The 19648-nt window shown below is 38.1% G+C and overlaps 1 protein-coding gene across 12 annotated transcripts in view; it reads left to right on the plus strand.

Moving 5' to 3' along the window:
• MBTD1 (mbt domain containing 1) overlaps positions 1–17420 on the plus strand; it is a 69229-nt gene extending 51809 nt beyond the window's left edge. For 11 of the 12 annotated variants that reach the window (XM_046677239.1, XM_046677240.1, XM_046677237.1 and 8 more), the window contains 5 exons: positions 3228–3375; positions 4256–4338; positions 4738–4972; positions 5460–5537; positions 14194–17420. In XM_046677239.1, the coding sequence (XP_046533195.1) occupies positions 3228–3375; positions 4256–4338; positions 4738–4972; positions 5460–5537; positions 14194–14312 (663 nt within the window). In that variant the 3' untranslated portion in view covers positions 14313–17420. Of the gene's footprint in view, positions 1–3227; positions 3376–4255; positions 4339–4737; positions 5097–5459; positions 5538–14193 lie in introns of all 12 variants that reach the window. The other variant, XR_006890791.1, reaches the window with a different exon arrangement.
• Positions 17421–19648: the final 2228 nt, after the last annotated feature.

Below are 19648 nucleotides of genomic sequence, written 5' to 3' on the forward strand. Positions count from 1 at the left end.
AGTCTGCTCCCTTATTTACAGAAGTATATCCTAGGTTCTCCTTTTCTATAGCTTCTTGTCCAGAGGGTCATCTTGAGTCTGCTCCCTTATTTACAGAAGTATATCCTAAGTTAGAGGAACAACGTTTATTTAAGTTACCTCTTGCTCAAAGCTAGTCCAGCACAGAATTGTCGGGAAGCCAAGTTTATCTTCGGTTTCCTGTGTTTCCTTTTTGTGCCTTTTTCTTTCTTTTGGTGACGCTTCATTCTTTTCTCTTTTTCCTCTCTTCTAAAACTGCTTTTCTGAGAAGATCTAGAAGAGTGGTTCTCATTTCTCAGCAGGCAACAAAATCCCCTGGAGAACTTAAAAAAATGCTGGTGACCAGGCTTCTTACCCCGGTATTCTGATTCAGTCCATCTGGGTTGGGGCCCTAGTGTTGACATTCTTTTGTGTCTCCAGGTGGTTCTGATCACTAGTTAGGTACAGAGGAAGACAAGAATTTGAGTCAGTCATATCTAACTGTGAGACCTTGAATGTAGGTGCCTGGGACATGGCAGCCTTCATAACTGTTTTAAATTCTTTGGGCTTAAGATTTTAAACTGTGTTGAAATGCGCATCACAATTTAAGTTACAGCTTTACGTAAGTAGATTCTGGATCAGTGGTTCTTAACCATCGAAGTACTTGAGAATCACCTGGAGACTCAAAAGAATGTCTCTTGTGTGCGATGAAGATGAAGTACCCAGTGAGTAGGTCATACTTCGTTCAGGAAGTTCTTAGTTGATGCTTGCCATGCTAGGTTTGTTTGGACTCTAAAAAGCTTACAGTCTCGTAGAGCAAGGTGAGATGTATAAAAATAAGTTTAATGCAAGATTCACTGGGACTTAAGAAGGGTGCAAAGTACTGTTGGATTGCAGATAAAGGAGAGAGCACATCTCTCAGAGGAGGCCGGGAAGGCTCTATAGTGGACAGAATATTTGAAAACATCTTGAAGGATGGGAAGAATGAGGCCCAGCAGAGATGCAGGAGGAAACTGTGCCATGGGAAGAGAATGTGCACAAAAGCATCAAGATAGGAAAGTACAGGCCACGTTTAGGATGACAGGTAGTTCACATGCAGTACACATCACACCCGTTGGATTGGCTATTCTAGGCAAGGCTTTCTGTTTATAAGGAACAGAAACACACTAAAGTTAGCTCTAGGATGGTTCCACAGTGGGCAGTCTCACAGACATGCGAGGACACAGATGAGAACTGGAAAGACATAAACCCAGTGTTAGTCTCTCCACCTCTCAGGGGCCTCTTTGTCCCATCTCATCTCTACTCTGAGTCTGTGCCACTTTTCCTTTACTCTTTCTCAATTGTGTCTTGCTCACTCACTCAGTCTGCACATGGTGGGCCCTAGCCCTATTCTGTATCACAGCCTTTCAGTTCCAGGTCCAACCCATGGCTTGACAACAGTCTCTGTGTCTGTTCATTCTAATTACTGAGAGAGAATCTAAATAGCTGACCCTAGTCTTTAGCTTGGTCCCCTGAAGGTTAGCTACCTTGGTCCAGTCAGTTCTTTTTAGAAAGGGAGAAAGGACTGCCACGTGAGTGGGTGCAGTCCTTTCCAGAGGTCTTAGGCAAAGCTGTTAAGCTTGAAGAGAAAGTTACTGTACATATCCAATAGAGTAGAAATAAGTAGGAGAAAGGAACTTGCGGGCAGATACTGAAAGATAATGTGGAACAGGTAGTGCAGGTTTTGAATGCTTGGTCAGGCCCTCTGAGCTTTCTTGGTTAAACAAGGTAAGTTGGTAAAGGTTTCTGGCATGAACAGAGGTCCTACCCAGGGAAGGTTAAACTGTGTAAGAGAGAGATGTCCATAGAGGAAGGCCAAAAGGAATGGTATCAAACAAGATAGTGGGGACAGAGTTAATGGCAAGGACCAAGGGACTGGATGTTTAGGAGAAGTTGTAGGACCTGGTGATTCATTACCTTTGAAGGAATAAGAGAAGCAGTTGTTGGTTTGACGCCCTGTACTATAATATGTTCAGCCTGCAGGTAGAATGCAGGCTCGGGACACTGGAAGGGAGACAAACTCCTGATAAAACTTGAAAAATTGTTGGCATAGGATTGATTATTGAAGCCCTGGATGGATGACATCACCAGACAGAAAGAAAAGGCCAAAATCAGAAACTTAAGGTTGGCAGTGAAAGGGCAGCCACCAAAATAAATGTGTAAGCAATGATCAGAGAGGTGAGCAGATTGATCACTAGGCTGTAATGTAATGAGAATCAGGAGAAGATGTTTCCAGAAGTTAAGAATAGTCAACAGATACCGGATACTGCAGGGAAGCTGGAGTTTGAAGAGGGGAAATGTTGGGAAAAAGACACCAGATGTGACAAACTGGGAGATCATTGGCAAATTTAGCAGTTCAATGGTAAGGACAGAAATCCGACTGCAAGGAGTTACATAGTATACAACTTGAATTGCGTCTCCGGGTGAGCTGTATGTAGGAGTTCATTGTACTGTTCTTGTACCTTTCCTGTAAGTGTGAACTGTTTCAAATAGAATACTTTTAAGTATTGTTGATATAATAGAAATTGGGAGACATTGGAGTACAAGAGATGGTGTTTTTGAAGCAAGGTACCAGTGGTAATAGGACGACAGAGAAGTTTGTCGTGGGTGTGGGGGAGGCACAGGAAAAGGACTACTTTTTACAGCAATCTAAGGTGTGAAGGAAGGAATGTGAGGACCCTAACATAGCTTCTGTCGTGGAGGAGCATGGTTATCTCTATAATGAGACAGGTAAAGTTGAAGCTTGAAGAAGGTGGAAAAGGTTTGGGAAAAATACTCTATGTGATAAATGAGAAGGAAAGAAGTGAAGTTACTACTGAGCAGGATTTAGAGCCTCGCTAAGGCTAGATAGTGAAATTATAAAAGAGCAGAGCACTCAGCCCAATTTCCTGAAGCCACAGCAGCAGGCAGCCGGCAGCCTTAGCTGTGGGCACAGGCACTCGTTCCTAGACCTCTGCAGTGGCTTCTCTGTAACCCTGCTTTTGTTTCTTGTACACACTAGAATTTACTAATTTAATAGATTTTTTGTTTTAATTTCCATTATTTAAAATAATTCGATAAAGAAGCATTTTTCACTTTTAAGAGACCTTTATGTAATAGATTTTCCTTTCTTTTAGAACGTCAACTTAAAGGATCATTTTTATAATAGCGATGTCTAATTTCAAATACTTGGAATTCTCTTAATTTAAAAGGTGCTGGCTGATGGATTCCTGATGATTGGGATCGATGGCTCAGAAGCAGCAGATGGATCTGACTGGTTCTGTTATCATGCAACCTCTCCTTCTATTTTCCCTGTTGGTTTCTGTGAAATTAACATGATTGAACTTACTCCACCCAGAGGTACTTCATCCTAATGTATATATATACTGGGTTTTCATCCTTGTTTTCTTTTTACATGGTATCTGTTTACAACATTTAACAAAGCCCTAGATTTCTTGTTGGTGTGGATATATATGTGTCTATATGTATATATAAACATACCCATTTATGTGTATATAAACATATGTTCTAAAAACATAGAGCACTGTATTTCAGCTAGCCTTAATAAACTACATTTGTATAGAATTTTTCCTAAGCATCTGTGCATTTTATAATATGAATTGGTATTTTTAAGCTCTTTCGAAATGATGGCGTAGGCTTAATGAGCTGTTGCATACATAAACTTTTTGTAAAAACAGATATTTTAGCCTTTGAGGGGAAAGCAAGTTTACATCTTCAGATTACCATGTGGCTTTTTAAAAGAAGGCATACCCTTAAATAGCTCTCATGGCTTAACCTGTGACTTTCCTAATTTCAATATCTCAGCCTTGAGTTTTTCTCTTAAGAAAAGAATGGGGAGAAGCTAAAAGGTCTATAAAAATAGTATTTGCCCAGCCAGTTTTCTTTCATGCAAAGAAGAAAAATATCACTGCAAAATGTAAAATACTAGACTATTCTAAACCAGGGGTTGGAAAAAGAAAGTCTATCATTCTTGTGGTAGACAGAGGAGAGGAGAGTCGCTTATGCATTAGGACTAGTTGGTACACCTGTGTCTGTCTAAAAATGGGAAATCCTTATAACATCGAGAAGTTATTGCACTCAACGGTACTAGAGCTTGAGTTAAAAGTTTATCATATAACCTAAAATCTGAGATTTCGTCTGTACTCACTTTTTTTAACCTACATTTTAATTTTATGCTAATTTTAAGTGAACTGCTACTTAAACCAGTTGTGTGTTCCAGGTTATACAAAACTTCCTTTTAAATGGTTTGACTACCTCAGGGAAACTGGCTCCATTGCAGCACCAGTAAAACTATTTAATAAGGTAAATTTAAATTATATCATAATAATCATATGGAATTTTTTTTGATGCCTCACAAAGGCAAATTGTTGATCAAAATGTCTTTGTCTTATATTAGAATTTCTTAATGGACATTAATATAAGCAAATATATAGTAATAAAGCAATGTAAGTATTTACCTAGGAATTGAAGCTTGTTTTCACACTTTGTTTCCTTTTTAATCTGAGTAAAATAGAAATGAATACATTTCCTAACTAGTTTTTAAGTGCTTCACCTTATATGTTTCAGTTATTAAAGAATTATTTGGTATTTTTTGGTTTGTTACATAATTTAGTTACATTGCTTATTTTTTTCTTTCTTAGTGATAGTGGAGATATGCATTCTTCTTTTCACCGTTGCTAATGTTTTGCTTCTCCATGTCAGGATGTTCCAAATCACGGATTTCGTGTAGGAATGAAACTAGAAGCAGTAGATCTCATGGAGCCACGATTAATATGTGTAGCCACAGTAACTCGAATTATTCACCGTCTCTTGAGGATACATTTTGATGGATGGGAAGAAGAGTATGATCAGTGGGTAGACTGTGAGTCCCCTGACCTCTATCCTGTAGGGTGGTGTCAATTAACTGGATATCAGCTACAGCCTCCAGCATCACAGTGTAAGTTGGTATACAGAAAAGGTGTCCTTTTGTAAAAATCAGCAATTCTCCAGAGGACTGTCTCACATAAATCATCTTGTGAGCTCACAGGACAAGAATATACCTATGTCTGATTGGTTGCCAGGTAAGATCTTAAGACTCAACAACAATATCACAGAATGAGACCCTGTGTACCATGGCAGTGTGAACTCAATAGTCAGTTACATAATGACTATAGAAACACAACAGTAAGAGCACTCACCAAATTAGACTTATTTTAATGAGCTTAAAATTAAAGGCTAAAAATGTATTGGTATATAAGTACTTATGAATCAATAGTGCATTCTGTCTGGTACTGAGGTGTATGGTTTTGCAGGAGCAAGTACCCTTGTTTTCACAGTATCATGTACTTCTGTAAGCATAGTGGTCTTGGTAAAAATAGCTCATCTAAGTTGTGTCTAGAGTTGTAAGCAGTTATCTGGTACCAATTTTCCCTTTTATTTTTCAGCATCAAGAGAAAGCCAGTCAGGTTCATCAAAACAGAAGAAAAAGGCTAAGTCCCAGCAGTACAAAGGACATAAGAAAAGTGGGTCACCACGTGGTGTTTAATACATTTCCTAAGTTGCTAACCGATTGGGGTCACGGTATTCTCGCACAGAAAATGATATCCCTTGTGAGAGCTGATGACTGTGCGTTAGGTATTATGCTTAAAGGTGCAGTATGCCATAAAAGGCAAACCTTTTCAGTAATGAGAAATGCTTATATTCTGATTGACAGGAAAAATGATCACCATAATATTTAACACATACGGTAAAGAACAGTCTATAAATGATTCTCAAGGTAATATGTAAAAGAATATGTAAATTCTTTTTTTAAAACCTTTTTTATTAAACAAATTTAAAAAGCAGATGCTTGATGCTTACAGTAGACTCAGAGCCTAATAACCCTATCCTTCTTATATATAAAAACTCTCTAGAATGTTACTTCTAAGAAATTCAAGTTGATGGCTAACAAAGTCAGGCTCAGAAAACTTTTCTAAATATGCTTTCTATATTATATTTTACCTTACAATGAATGATTATTGGCATTAATAGCTAAAATAACATTAAATATATTGACAGCTCTATTTGATTCTTTAAAATCTTTTTTCCTTACCATCAAAAGCCACAGTTTTTTCTCTTAGGAAACTTAGGGAATATTTCCTTCTGAGATAAGATTATTTTTATATGAAGATTTTTTCAAAGTAAACAGTGCATTTGAGAACTAAAACAGATTTTTCCGGCTGATTTGCCATATGTTCAAATAAGTGCTAATCTCTCATTAACAACCAAGAGATGGAAGCAGCACACAGAATTAAATATCCCCTTGCCTTTCTGAATATAGTTATCTGTTGATCATTTTCTCACTGGGGAACTGAAAACCTCTCCCAGCCCCTGTGCTGGTGCTTTAGTTTCCTCCGAGTGGGAAACCCAAGTCAGCCTCACAACAGTGATACCCTTCGGGCCGGTCTCGCACCCCCTTTCATGTTATGGGCCTAAGCCTCTCATAGGCTCAGAATGATTTTTCCTACTAGCTGCTTGCCAGGTTTGATAGTCACCTAAAAGAACTGTGGAGAGCATTGCCAGACCAGGCAGATCAAAGCGAGTTCCCATTTATCTGAAATGATTAGGAGAATTCACATGGGAACTTGGTCACTGACTAATCTTAGCAGACATGATGACTAAGCTTTCTGTAAGGTTGACTAGCATAGGCTGCTTTAGCCTGTCTTCTCACTTTCTGTTGGACAAGACTTTGAGATTTCAGGGTTTTCTTTCCAAGATAGTGAATTATGAATGTATTTTATTAGTGGCTATATGATGTATACATTTTGGAACTAATTTCTGAGTATTGAATATTCACATGCTTCCCTTAGTGTGACTCTTGCAGGGTTTGTTTCTGGCTTATGGGGTCTAATGATTCTAAATTAATGTGCTAGGGACAAGGGAAGAAATATGAAATTAATGAAGTGATAATATCAGTACCCTTAGTTTTTAGTGATGTTTAACATTACCAGATTTCTGGATTACCTGGAAAAATGAATTTAGCTATAAATGTAATGTGTTCTTTAATAGTACCATTGTAATAGCTCTTAATATAATGACATCATCTCTTTAAATTGTCCTTTGGACATAGAAAGGAAGAGAACTATGGACCCACAGTCCCTTATTAAAAACCACTGGGGCCAGATGTGTTCAGAATTAGAATTTTTCAGATTTCAGAAAAGAAGTACAATCCGTGTAGCATATATTATGGAACACCCCTCGAAGACTCTGGAGCATTTTCTGAAGCGAACTATATATAAATATTTACATTGAATGGGTCAAATAAAGATTATAAATAGTATCACCAAGTGAGGTCTGGTTTTGCTGAAGTTTCCCAAAAGTCTTTGAATTTTGGAATTGAGAATAAGGAATTATAGTGGTTGAAGAAGAAGCAGTCTTCATTGTAGGGGTACTGTCTACTCCGTTTATTTTTTTATATATTACTCAGCTGATGGTTTATTAGGTAGACATTTTTCCCACAAAACTTACCCAAATATGAAAGAATTTGGGGTCCAGAAACCTAAGTCATTGCTTGCAGATTTATATCAATGGCAGATAGGCCACCAAACCTTTATCTGTTTTTAAGTTTGCCTACAGGGGATTACATGCTGGCCCTGTTGTTTCATCTTATAGCTCTTTGGTCTTTTTGTGCCGAAAGTCATCCGTCAGTGTGTTCTTTGGTATACTCCTTTCTTACAGACGTAGACGGTTGATTGGCTTCATTGTTTTAGCTTGTTTTCCGCTGAGCTGTGTTCATGCTGTAAAGGCATAGTGAGTGCTTTTGAAAAGTAAAAGGAATGTTCTGCCAAGAGGATGATATAGACTGTTGTGTGCATGTGATCTGTCCAATTTCGAAAGCCTTTTTTCTCAAGGATTAGTCATTTTAGAGCAGAAATTTCTAGAACAGGAAAGCCAGCACTAATTTCCGTACCATCTTCAGGGGCTATTTTAGTGAGTACTAGAGAAGTCGAGATTCTCCTTGCATTTTTACTTCTCAGTGTATAGTACATTAGAAAAAGTCTCAGTGATTGCTACACATGATTTTGGTCTCGCAGTTGAGAGTTGAATATGTACTCACTAGTAGCTTGGTTTCCAGATTGTTTTACATAGGAATACTGTCTGACTTAGATTTATCTTTTAGTCCTGTTTTTGCAAAGCATAATTTCTGATTGCTCTTGCCTGGGTCATTTGTCTACTCTGGAAGAAAAGAGATGTAATTTATAGTCCAAGGATATGTAAGTATCCTTCAGCTTTCAACCTGATTCATGCAGTATGCTTGGTGGTTCATATTTGCAAAGTTTGGAGTATTCTTTTTCTTGGTGCTGAAAGCATTGTATTTCTTCAAAGGCTTCTGTTTGCTTATGAACTATAACAAGAGGGTGTTTCAAAAGACGTTAGATTAAGAACTTGCAGGCAACAAGCTTTAAATTTTAAAAATGCTTTTCAGAATAAGAATTATAAGTGCTTTCTAAAGGAGTGGATTATAAAACTAAAGTTAGGGGAGCACATTTCCTATCAGTACCTGTCACCCAGGTAATACATTTATTAAACTGATTTCTCCCTGAAGGCCAGTGTTTGGCTTTATATGGGCAATGAAATGCTACCTACAAGTAGGGTTTTAAAACCCTCTCTCTCTTCCATTGGATTTTCAACCTTCCTGAAGCTAAAATTTTCTTGAAGGAAATTAGCCAGCTATTCTATTCTCCGCACTAAATGCTCTCTGTAGTTCATTTTGCTTTGTTTTGTTTTAAATTTATTTGAGAGTCAGGACCTAGGATTACCAGACTCGGGGACTAGAAATAATCTTCCCCATCATCCACTCCTGCACACACACCCAAACACACAGTCACTCACCCCTGTCTTTCAGAAATACAAACCTTGCATAGTTGGTTCTCTTCTCAGAGTATCCTATGCAACACAACCTCTCCTACTTTAGATAATGCACTTTTCTTACCACGCATGTAAGTAAAAGCTTACTTTAGTTTGACTTGATATTTAGAGAGGAAGATGCCAATTGGGAAGAAGCCTGTCAGTTTGTCAAGCCTGCCCATGACAGGTGGGGTGCGGAGGAGCTTCTCTGGTGACGAAGAGTTGACTCCTCCTCCATATCGAACCCTTCCAGCACAGACAGCCCCGGAGGCCTTCCCACCTCCCAGCACTAGCCGAGAGTTCAGTCCCAGCCTCAAAACAGGTAATTAGTCCCATCAGCACCTCAGGTACCACAGAGGGTGAAGGTCTGGACAGGGTGGTGGGAGACAAAGCATGGTCTGTCATGACAGACGCTGACTCATTAAATTTTCTTTTTCTTTCAACTAAAAAATTCATTTTCACTAGTCCTTGGTAATCACTTCACTAGGATGAATCATGAGGGAAGGATTTTATATTGTTAGAAACCAATTGTGAGCTTCAAAATATGGTAAAGCTATAATTTCAGTTGATAGAGTTGTGAAACAACTTGTATTATTTCATGGTTTCATTAAAATAGTTGAACATTTTTCATTGCAGAATTCTTTGTAACTTGACTGGGGGAGAAACGCGCCATTAGGGATCAACTTGATTAATCAGATCCAAAGATGAAGCTTTGTTCATAGCATTCCAGAGTGTCTCATTCATTAAAAAGGATGTGTTTTGTGTTCCAGTGTAATTTTGGTTCTGGTAGTAACATTTACCACAATCTTAGTTGAGTAATATCAACTTGAATAATAGGAGTTGGAAATAAAATACCTGTATAATTCTGTTGTTGAATTTGAATGAAATTTCCATAATTTCATGTTTATGTGTGTACAGTGATTAATTAGGTTAATGACATTTAATTTGAGTTTGATTGGTTAGGCCAAGCTAGTAGATTGTAAGGAAGACTGCAAATGGTTTTGCCCTTTGTAATTGTTAAGAAGAAACGTATTAGTATAGGACGTCAGAAAGTTTCACTTGCGCATGATGAACTATAGACGTGAGTGCAGATCGGATAGCTTCAAAGTCAAAGTTGTACCTTCCTTAACATATATTTTGCCGTATCCTAACTATTGCTTTTAAACTAAATTGTTTTTATCTAAGCAGCATTCTTTAAAATGTCTTCTGTTTGTTGAAAACCCTGATGGGACTTAGTGCCTACCTAGCTCTGTTTCTTCTCATTTGACTGTTTGCTAATATTTTTGCACCTGAAGTTATCATCGGCCCTTTTTGGTTTTTTGGGGTTTTGTGCCATTTTTGGATGTGTTCTTTAACTTTGCCTCCCTAATAGTGTATTGGTCATCTTGACCCTTCCCAGTCGCTTTCTCTGAAGATCACTCTGATATCCTTATATCCAGAGGAAATCACAGTACTTCTTTTGTGTAAAAGATTAGGACTGCAAATCCAAGTTTCTCTGCTCTTTAATGGAAAAACCTTCAAATCTATCTAAAGAGCATATCGGTTTCTTTTCTGGTTTGTCTCTTTTTTTCCCTTTTGTACTTGTTATTTATGAAATAGTCTGTGTCTTCTTGAACCTAAGTAATTAATTATGGCTATTGTGAGCTCTGAATCTATTTGAATTTTTATCAGATTTTAGATGTATTTTGTTTAAGCATTAGACTGATTTTGAAGGCATGTCCTGTTTTGTGAGAGGTTACTGATTGATGTAAAACAGAACTTGACTTCGAGGATGGAAACCACAGGCCGCCTAAGTGACTTCCTTCTCCCACCAGTATCTGGAGAGTTGTCTGAGCTGGGGGCACTGTTGTGAGACTTGGTGTGGTTTTACTCTGGTGAGACTCTGTAGGGACCACGTTGCTGTCTTAACTATCTGAAAGGTACAGTTTGATTAGCTATTGAGAGAGTTTCTTATTGATGGGCTTCTAGCTAGGAACCTGATTTCCGTTAGTTTATCTCCTGAAATGTTAGTGATTCGAGTCAGCAAAGTGACTTCCTTAAGTGGAGCCAAGAAAATACATTTGCGTAGAAAGTGACATTCAGGCACAGGATCAATTTTATTTCATCCATCATTCATTGAGAATAAGGCCTGGTAAGGAGAGATGACTAGTGTGACGATATCATCTAGGTTTTATTTTAGGTTCCATGAAAACAGTGAAACTTTGCATTAAAACATTACGCATCTGAGTGAATGTTTCACCTTTTCTTGAGTTACTTTTTTTAATCACATTGTTTCCATATTTTAACACAAGTAGAAGCATAATCCAGAAATTGGTTGTTAACAGTAAATGCGAACGGCTTCAGGATGTGCTGTAGAATCTCAGCTTACCTTTCAAAAACGGAAAACAGGCATCCGTTTGAATGGAACATGTTTGGTCTTGAAGTAATTCTTTTCTCATTCGTTTAGCCATCTGGTCATCATATAACAAGATGTTGTTTTAATCAACCTTTTATTGTGGGTACTGCACCTTTAATGAAACTTGGGGTTTTTTTCTTTTCCATGGGTTTATTTTCATGGTATTGTTCAAATGTCCTTAACTATTAATGCATGTTGGTTGGATTTGAAGGATAACCATTCTATACTAGATGTCGTTCCCCATAAAAGCATTTTCCTTATACTCAGTGATTATTACAGGAAAGGAAGAACCGCACGGTCTTGTTGGCTTTACCTTTCAACCACCCGATTGGTTTGTTTTCTATTATTATAGGCGTAGTGTATTCGCCTTTCTGTCTTTGGGCTATTAAAGTTTTTTACCACCATTTACCAAAACAAGTACCAAGGTAAAATAAAATGAATTGGCATCTCTCAAAAGATTATTCTGTAAATTACTAAATAAGATGTCAAAGACCATTATTTTTGAAACTAATCTTTTATAACTAAAATCAAGACATGAAGCATTTCTCTGTGATTGCACTATTTGACTTTAAAGCTGTACCCATTTTAATATTGTTGCACTTGGTGACACTGTCGAGTTACTGCTTCAATGAAAACTTAATTGGTTTACCACTCATCTAAATACTTTGAGTCCTAATTCTCCTTGTAAATTGACATTTTTTTCTGTATGAGCAGTTCCCAATTTACATTCCACATATAATCATCCCTTGATATCCATGGGGGCTTGGTTCCAGGACCCCCCTTGGATACTAAAATTCAAGGATGCTCAAATCCCATAGTCAGCCCTTCTTATCTGCAGATGTGGAACCCGCGGATATGGAGGGCCAACTGTGTGCATCCTCTCACTAATTATAATGAAAAGATCCATCATGGAAGAAAAAACTCTTACCTTTTATTTGGAGCCAGTGTCTTCAGGAAGCAAGAGGGTTACCTCAGTGAGCGACACAACCAGCAAGAGTGTGAGTCACACCTTGTATGCACGTCCGTACCTACCTGTGGCCAGCACTGGCGGAAGGAGGCCTCAGGCTGCCCAGATAAAACATGTAGCAGCCAGTCCATTCCCACTGGTCACAGCCCTTCAAGAATGCTAGTCTCATGTGGCCAAGTCTCCCTACTTTTCAGTTTTTTATCTGAAATCTCTTGTTTCAAAATATCCCATCAAATTTTAAAAGAACCATAGGGCACAGGTGAGGGGGGAAGCAGAGTTTGTGACCTCTGCTTTAGCAGACCTGTGTGGGCTGAAAAGTTGGAGAAGAACGTCAGCACTTCTCACCGTGGGATTAGATTCCAGTGAGTGTGTTAGCATTCCAGATCACCCATTCTTTACATTATTTGAAACTTCACCAACTCAATTTTGGTTAAACAGTAACCAAACACATCTCTGAGAGGGTGGTAGTTAGTAAGCCCAGTTTTAAACACCTAGCTGAGATCATTTTCCTTAGAAGAGTAGTGATGAATTTTTTGGAGGAGCTCTGTAGGAGGTGGAGGGTAGGCTTCAGGGAAAGGATTTAGGGCCCTCTGAAGTTCCTGGGTAGTTGTGTTGAGGGGCAATAACAAGAGGGGTTTGTAAAAAGAGACAGAAAATCTCAGAATTAAACTAGGCCTAAAATTTTTGTCTAAGACCAGTGTTGAGCCTAGCAAAGAAAAAATTCTTCTTTCTCTTCATCTTTGCCCAGGTGTTAGAAAGGGCCCTCTGGTCACTAGGAATTCTGGCTTCTGTGACTTTAGTGGCTACACAGAAACCAAAACCCAACTGAAAATATTGGAAACTGAAAAACAGTTGTGTGTAGAAATAAAGACATTTGGGAACGTGACCTATTCATACATTGAGGACTGCTTATACTGTTGGTTTGTTTTCATTAAAAAGAAGTCATCAGGGCCAGCCCCAGTGGCCTAGTGGTTAAGTTCAGTGCACTCCACTTTGGTTCCTGGGCCCAAACCTACACCACTCATCAGAGGCCATACTGAGGTGGCAACCCACGTAAAAATAGAGGAAGATTGGCACAGATGTTAGCTCAGGGCGAATCTTCCTCAAGCAAAAAAGAGGAAGATTGGCAACAGATGTTAGCCCAAGGTGAATCTTCCTCAGCAAAATAAAAAATAAAAAGAAGTCATCAGATAAGAACTCAGGCAGTACCTCTGTTATGTGATCCCATTGGTAATATTAGCCATTTTGCACCAATGATTTCATGTTGATGATGTCAATAAATTTTTATTTTGCCTAAAGTGATTACTGAAGTTTTCCATGATTTTACTTTTAATATAGGTATTTATCTAATCTCAGATTTGTTATTTTTATAACTATATTAATTTATGTAAGTAATATTCATATTATAGATAACCTTTTATACTGTTTATAATATTTTAATATTATTTAATATCAGATTTATACCTTTTTCCTGCAGGGAGTCTTTTTAATAAAGGTACTCCTTGGAGATGATAATAGCATTATATTAAAGTCATATTTATGGCATTGTTACTTATTAAATATTATAATGCAGAACCATGCAAGAAATATGTCATTGTTTGTATAGACATTGACATAAAAGTGAATACTTGATCATAAGAACAATTCGAATTAGTCAGATTAGTGAGCACTGTTGCCTTGAGCATTTCATTGAAGATGTTCATCGTGCAGTGTCCAGGATGCAGTATTATTCCTTTTTGGGTCTTTCTTTGACTGCTGATATACTTTGAAAATTAAAATTAATTAAATGCTCATACTTCAGGGGGGTAATTTTAAGAGTTATTAAAGAAAAGAAGTCGTCTTATTAACTGTGAGGCTGGACGAATGTGAAGATTAAGAGCAATGTGAATATGCCAGCGAGGCTTATCAACTCTTTCTCTCTTCCACGCAGTGACCACATTGCAGCTGAAGGAGGAGTTGATAGACGGAGAGGATTATAATTTCCTGCAAGGAGCCTCTGATCAGGAAAGCAATGGCTCTGCCAACTTCTACATCAAGCAAGAGCCATGAGATGGCTCAGAACCTGCGGGCGGGAGGGGACGCCTTTTACACAGGACTGATTTCTAATCGATCCAGCTGTGCAGCGCGGCTACTCCACTGGGACATTTTGCTAAACATAGAAAATTTCAGTTCCAGATTTTTCAGGTGGGTGGGGAAACTATTTTAGTCGTGGGGGGAAATTTTTCAATTTATAAAGATGGACAATTTTTGTGTTGTATTTGAAGCTTTTGAAAGAATTTTGTAATATTTTCCAAGTTTGGATTTATGTGCATTGTTAACAAGAACTGAAATTCTAACTTTTTTGGTAAGATTAAAGTTTAGGTAGCAGGATTGAAGGAAATGATTTAAGAAGGATATAGTTGTAAATGCAAATGAACTGTCATTACAAATGAACCTTCTTGGTACCTGTTGGGAGATTTTGGGATTTTCAAAGTTAGGCCAGTCACATCTCCAGCTTCCTTTGCTGCAGAAATATGCAATGAACCCTCCTGCAGGGTTCTTCACCACAGAGGTCACGAAGGGGTAGTCACTTCTGCTTGTTCGCCTTTCTTGCAGCCCATTTTAAATGTTTGTACAGAAATGTTTTTCATTCTGTGAAAATGTATTTGGAGTTCTATATGAAACTGGAAGAACTCTGGATACTTTTATATGTTCTCTTTTAATTAAAAAAATGATTAAAATTATCCTAACACTAAAGTGTTAAACTGGAATGGTTGACAAGATACATAGGATCTCAGTCTACATAGTGAGGGGTTGGGGCAAAATGCAATATTGTCCTAAGTTTATTTTATTTTCCTTACCAAAAAATACCCCACAAACGGGATTCTGATCAGTTCTCTGCCATTTCCCTCAGACTGTGAGATAATACTTGATAGAACCACACCCCGAAACAGATGTTCTGTATTACCACAAGAATCAAATGAACAGTTGTTTAAAGGCAAAATAAGTTTCAATTTCAAAATCATTCCAGCTTTGCTTTTAACTATCCTGGATTTGTTAGAAAACTAATTTCAAAGAGAATTTAATTTTCTTAAAATTCCATATATATATATATATATGGAATACTATATATATATAGTATGAATTGTCTTTGATTGTATTCAGAATTAATTTTAACAGTAATAACCAATTTGGACCATTTTGAACATTCCCTATTTTGAAATTCACATGGCTTCCTTTAAAAACAAAGATAGAAGGATAAATTGGTGAAAGGTTTGTTCTCTGCATTTTCTAACTTTCTGAGTTGTGACTGAATGAGAGCTCTAGCGTTTACCAGTGAGGTTCATAAACTAAACTCTCAGGAATTAATTGCATCTGTTCTCGAAGTGCTTCTGGGTCTTAGCCTGGCCTCTTCAGAGTGGTAATATTGACCATCTCCTCTGGAATATAGGGAGGGCTAATTAGAAATTAATCAAAATGATTAACCTCTACAGTCCTTCAGCCTATGGAATGCTTTAAAAAATGTTCATGGAAAGCCCCAGGAGACCATTTTAGGTAAGATTTTTGTTTGAATTTTAAAATGCATAGAACGTTAAAAACCAGCAATTTATTTTCTAAAATATTGCTCTACTTTTGGGAATAATAGCATTGGTAATACGCACAGGTTTACCTCATTCTATGCAAGAGGGGTTAATAACATAAGGTTTTGTAGTTGCTACTGGAAGTAAAATTTGTTACTTTATAGTGTAAGAATGTATGGAATCGCATGTCAACATTTCTTAATACTGACTCTTTAGGGGCATAAATGCAGATTATATCAACGCCAAGTTGATTCTCATGTGTCAAATATATGTGAACTCAGCTGTTAAATTACTGGATATTTATCTTAAACAATATTACTGAGAGGGACCTACTGTAAATGTGACATCCTCACACTTCCCAAATCTTTAACTTGTAAGAATCTTCCCATAAACTTCAAGCCTAGAAGACTTCCAAAGCAAAGGTTACAACAATCTTTATTCTCAGGCTCATTGAACTAAACCCAGGACTCTGATTTCATGACATGGGCACAAGAAGCCAGTTGTATGGCGTGCCTACCAATGCTTTGGGCCGAAAGGCTCTCTGGGGAACTGAATAAACCAGGAGGGATTTGACTTGGAGCCTGGTAATTAGTTCTGTGAAATGCTCATTTGTAGCCAGGTTTTATAAGCTTCCAGTTCTGTAGCAAAACCAGGCTCTGAGAGTTTCCAGATTTCCCATCTGTTCATAGAGTGTTTCCTGTCTCGATCCCATGACCACCAGTTAAAGGTTGGTAAGGACTTCCTCCAGTCTAAACACAATCTGAAGCCCTCTTCATTGTTCAGACTCCAGCTCCTCCTGCTGCTGAACAGAACAGAAGTTACTGCAGAGGAGATGTACGTCTTAGCCATAACTCCAATTGTACAACTCAATAGCCCCCTGCTCTTCTCCGGTTCTAAGTGTACTGCTGACCTTGGGTTTGTTTTGATTTTTTTCCCGTTAGGATTATTTGGAGATTTTTCGTAGTTTAAACTCTTTAACCTTTTCCTTGCTGTGTATGAGGAAAGCTAAAGCTGTTATCAACAACTTCTTCTACGGATACTAACACGGGTTTTCAGTGTTTGTTTGTTTTTATTATTATTAATTTTGCGTGATGTGAATACCCTCTCCCATCAATATTTGTATTATGGTGCTATATATTTGGTAATGATCCTTTACTATTGGGAAGGGATTTTAAAAATACTGTGATTAAACTGGGTTTCTTCCTTTGATTTTCATATTTTAAATAAAGCCACAATCATTTGTACAAAAGAAAAGCATCTGTCCCTGGGCAAATCTTTTGAGGACAGAGGTCAAAGTAAACTGCATAAGGTTTTTACATCATTTCTGTATGTATTTGATATATAGATCAATATCTGTACAAATTTAATCTTTTATTTTCTTGGTAACTTGTGATCATTGAGAAAGTATTTGAAACTTTCTCATGAAGTGTATATAATGGCGTGAAAAATTCCTTCAGAGAACTTTATGTTCCTTTCATTTTTACCAAATGGCAAATTTTCAGCATGGATGTGAAAAGCATTAAAATTATAACTTTGTGTACAAGATGAAAATAATTCACTAAATTTGCCCTTTTTTACACAAAATAAAATGTTAAAGTTAAGTTGTATTTGAGCAATTCTTTAATATGCTTTGGTCTTTGAGGGGTTTCCTCTTTTATTCAAAATACTGAGTGCCTTTGATGAGCAATCAAAGGCCCCTGCGAAGGTCAGATCAGTTCCTTCCTCGAAGAGCATGTAATCAGGCAAAGGAGAGCAAGCATGTGAGCGAGGAAGAATTTACTAGCTGACAAGGGAGGAAGAGACTTTGGGTGGGTAGATGGACATGGTTGCATCTGAGGTAGGATTTCATGGACAGAGAGGGGAAAGGCACAACCCACAGCAGGGACAGAGGTGAGTGTGGACCACGTGTGGGGAAATTAAGTCCCTTTAGCTAGAACATGGTGTTTCAGGATTGGCACACTTGCTTGGGACTTTTTTTTTTTTTTAGCTCTGTTAACCTTAGCAGCAAAGTCCGTAGGATGTAAATAAATTATCCTAGCTAGCTCTTCCTGTTTAAGAGGGAATGCAAAGACACCCTTCTTTACCAACAGCTGATTCTTTGGAAACTTACTCAACTTTTACTGTAAAAGCAGTTTGTAGAGAATTTTACAGATATAAGATAGTAATGAGATAGATCGGGTTTCTTCAAGGGTTAATTTCATCACACTTTGGAAAAATGTAATGCATTCCAAGAGAAACAAAAATAAAACCTGGGGCTGGCCCCGTGGCCGAGTGGTTAAGTTCGCACGCTCCGCTGCAGGCGGCCCAGTGTTTCGTCGGTTCGAATCCTGGGCGCGGACATGGTACTGCTTGTCAGACCACGCTGAGGCAGCGTCCCACATGCCACAACTAGAGGAACCCACAACGAAGAATACACAACTATGTACCGGGGGGCTACACAACTATGTACCGGGGGGCTTTGGGGAGAAAAAGGAAAAAATAAAATCTTTAAAAAAAAATAAAAAAATAAAAAAATAAAGAATAGGCTTATAACAAAAAAAAAAAAAATAAAACCTAATTTCTGCCCTTTAAAAGGAAGATTGGCACAGATATTTGCTCAGTGACAATCTTCCTCACAAAAACAAAAACAAAAAACCTCCTTCCTTTTTACAAACTGAGAATTCCCAGCCTTACAAACAGGCCAAAATAGGACTTGCCTATCAACAACAAACAGTTATGTCAGAAGTAATGCATTTTAAATATTGAATTTACTATGTGTTCAAAGTCTTACTGAAAGCATAAAAGGTTCTGAATGAGTGAGTTGTGCACTTCCACACACCTCACTGGTGGAAAGGATTAGGTCCAAGACCCGACCTTCCTCCAGAGGGAGTAGTTTCACTCTCACCATCGTCTGCCCTTTCACGTTCATGTCTCCCTGAGGAAGTGATAACACTCGCATCCTTCTCAGCTCTCACGGCTCCAAATTTGACTTCTCTTAACCCTCCAAACTCAGGATTTTCTCATGTCATTTGGAAAACTGTATAAAGGCAGTAAAGCATCGTGGCTAAGAGCGTAGAGTCACGCGAACTGCTTGCATTGGAACGTGACTCCTTCCCTCGTTAGCTCTGTAACCTGGCTGTATGTAACCTGTTGTGAAATGGGAGTACTAATACCAACCTCCTAAGAGTTGTGAAGATGACGTGCATTCGTGAGGGTAATGTTCTTAGAACAGCCCTGGCACAGAGCGAGCCCATACTTAACTGCTGCTGCTAATCCAGTGTGCACAGGATCACCCCGGGGCACATTAAAATGCAAATCCCCAGGCCTGCTCCACAACCTGTCATTCTGATAATCAAACTTACTTCTACTTAATCTAGTGAAAGCATGTAGCATAAACCTGAGATTAAATGTGAAACTGAAAAACTTAGAAAATGTTAAATTTCTTGTCAATTGCTGACTTGAAACTAAATTCCTGACACATTTTTCTACCAGGCTGTCAGTCTGTTTATGTAATCTCCGATTTTTAAGTAATCTCCGATTTTTAAGCCAGACTCTGGGTGATAGTGACAGATTATTCATATTGATAGGTGCTCTTTGGCATCATTTTACAACTGCCAACCCAGCAAAATTAACCGTAAAAGGAGGCAATATGAATTCTGTAACCACGCACTGCCTCTAGCCCAGGAAACAGGTGGGAGCACACTCTCATCCCAGGGAAGAGAGTAGGAAGCGGGGGCAGGGTTGTGGGGAGTGCCTGTACCAGCTGTGGACCAGGGTTAAGTGTTTTATATCCGTTATCTCATTGAACCCTGCCTTGCAGTGGTAGTACCCTCATTTTACAGATGT

Source organism: Equus quagga, chromosome 11 (assembly GCF_021613505.1).
Source record: "Equus quagga isolate Etosha38 chromosome 11, UCLA_HA_Equagga_1.0, whole genome shotgun sequence".
NCBI classification, from domain to species: Eukaryota; Metazoa; Chordata; class Mammalia; order Perissodactyla; family Equidae; genus Equus; species Equus quagga.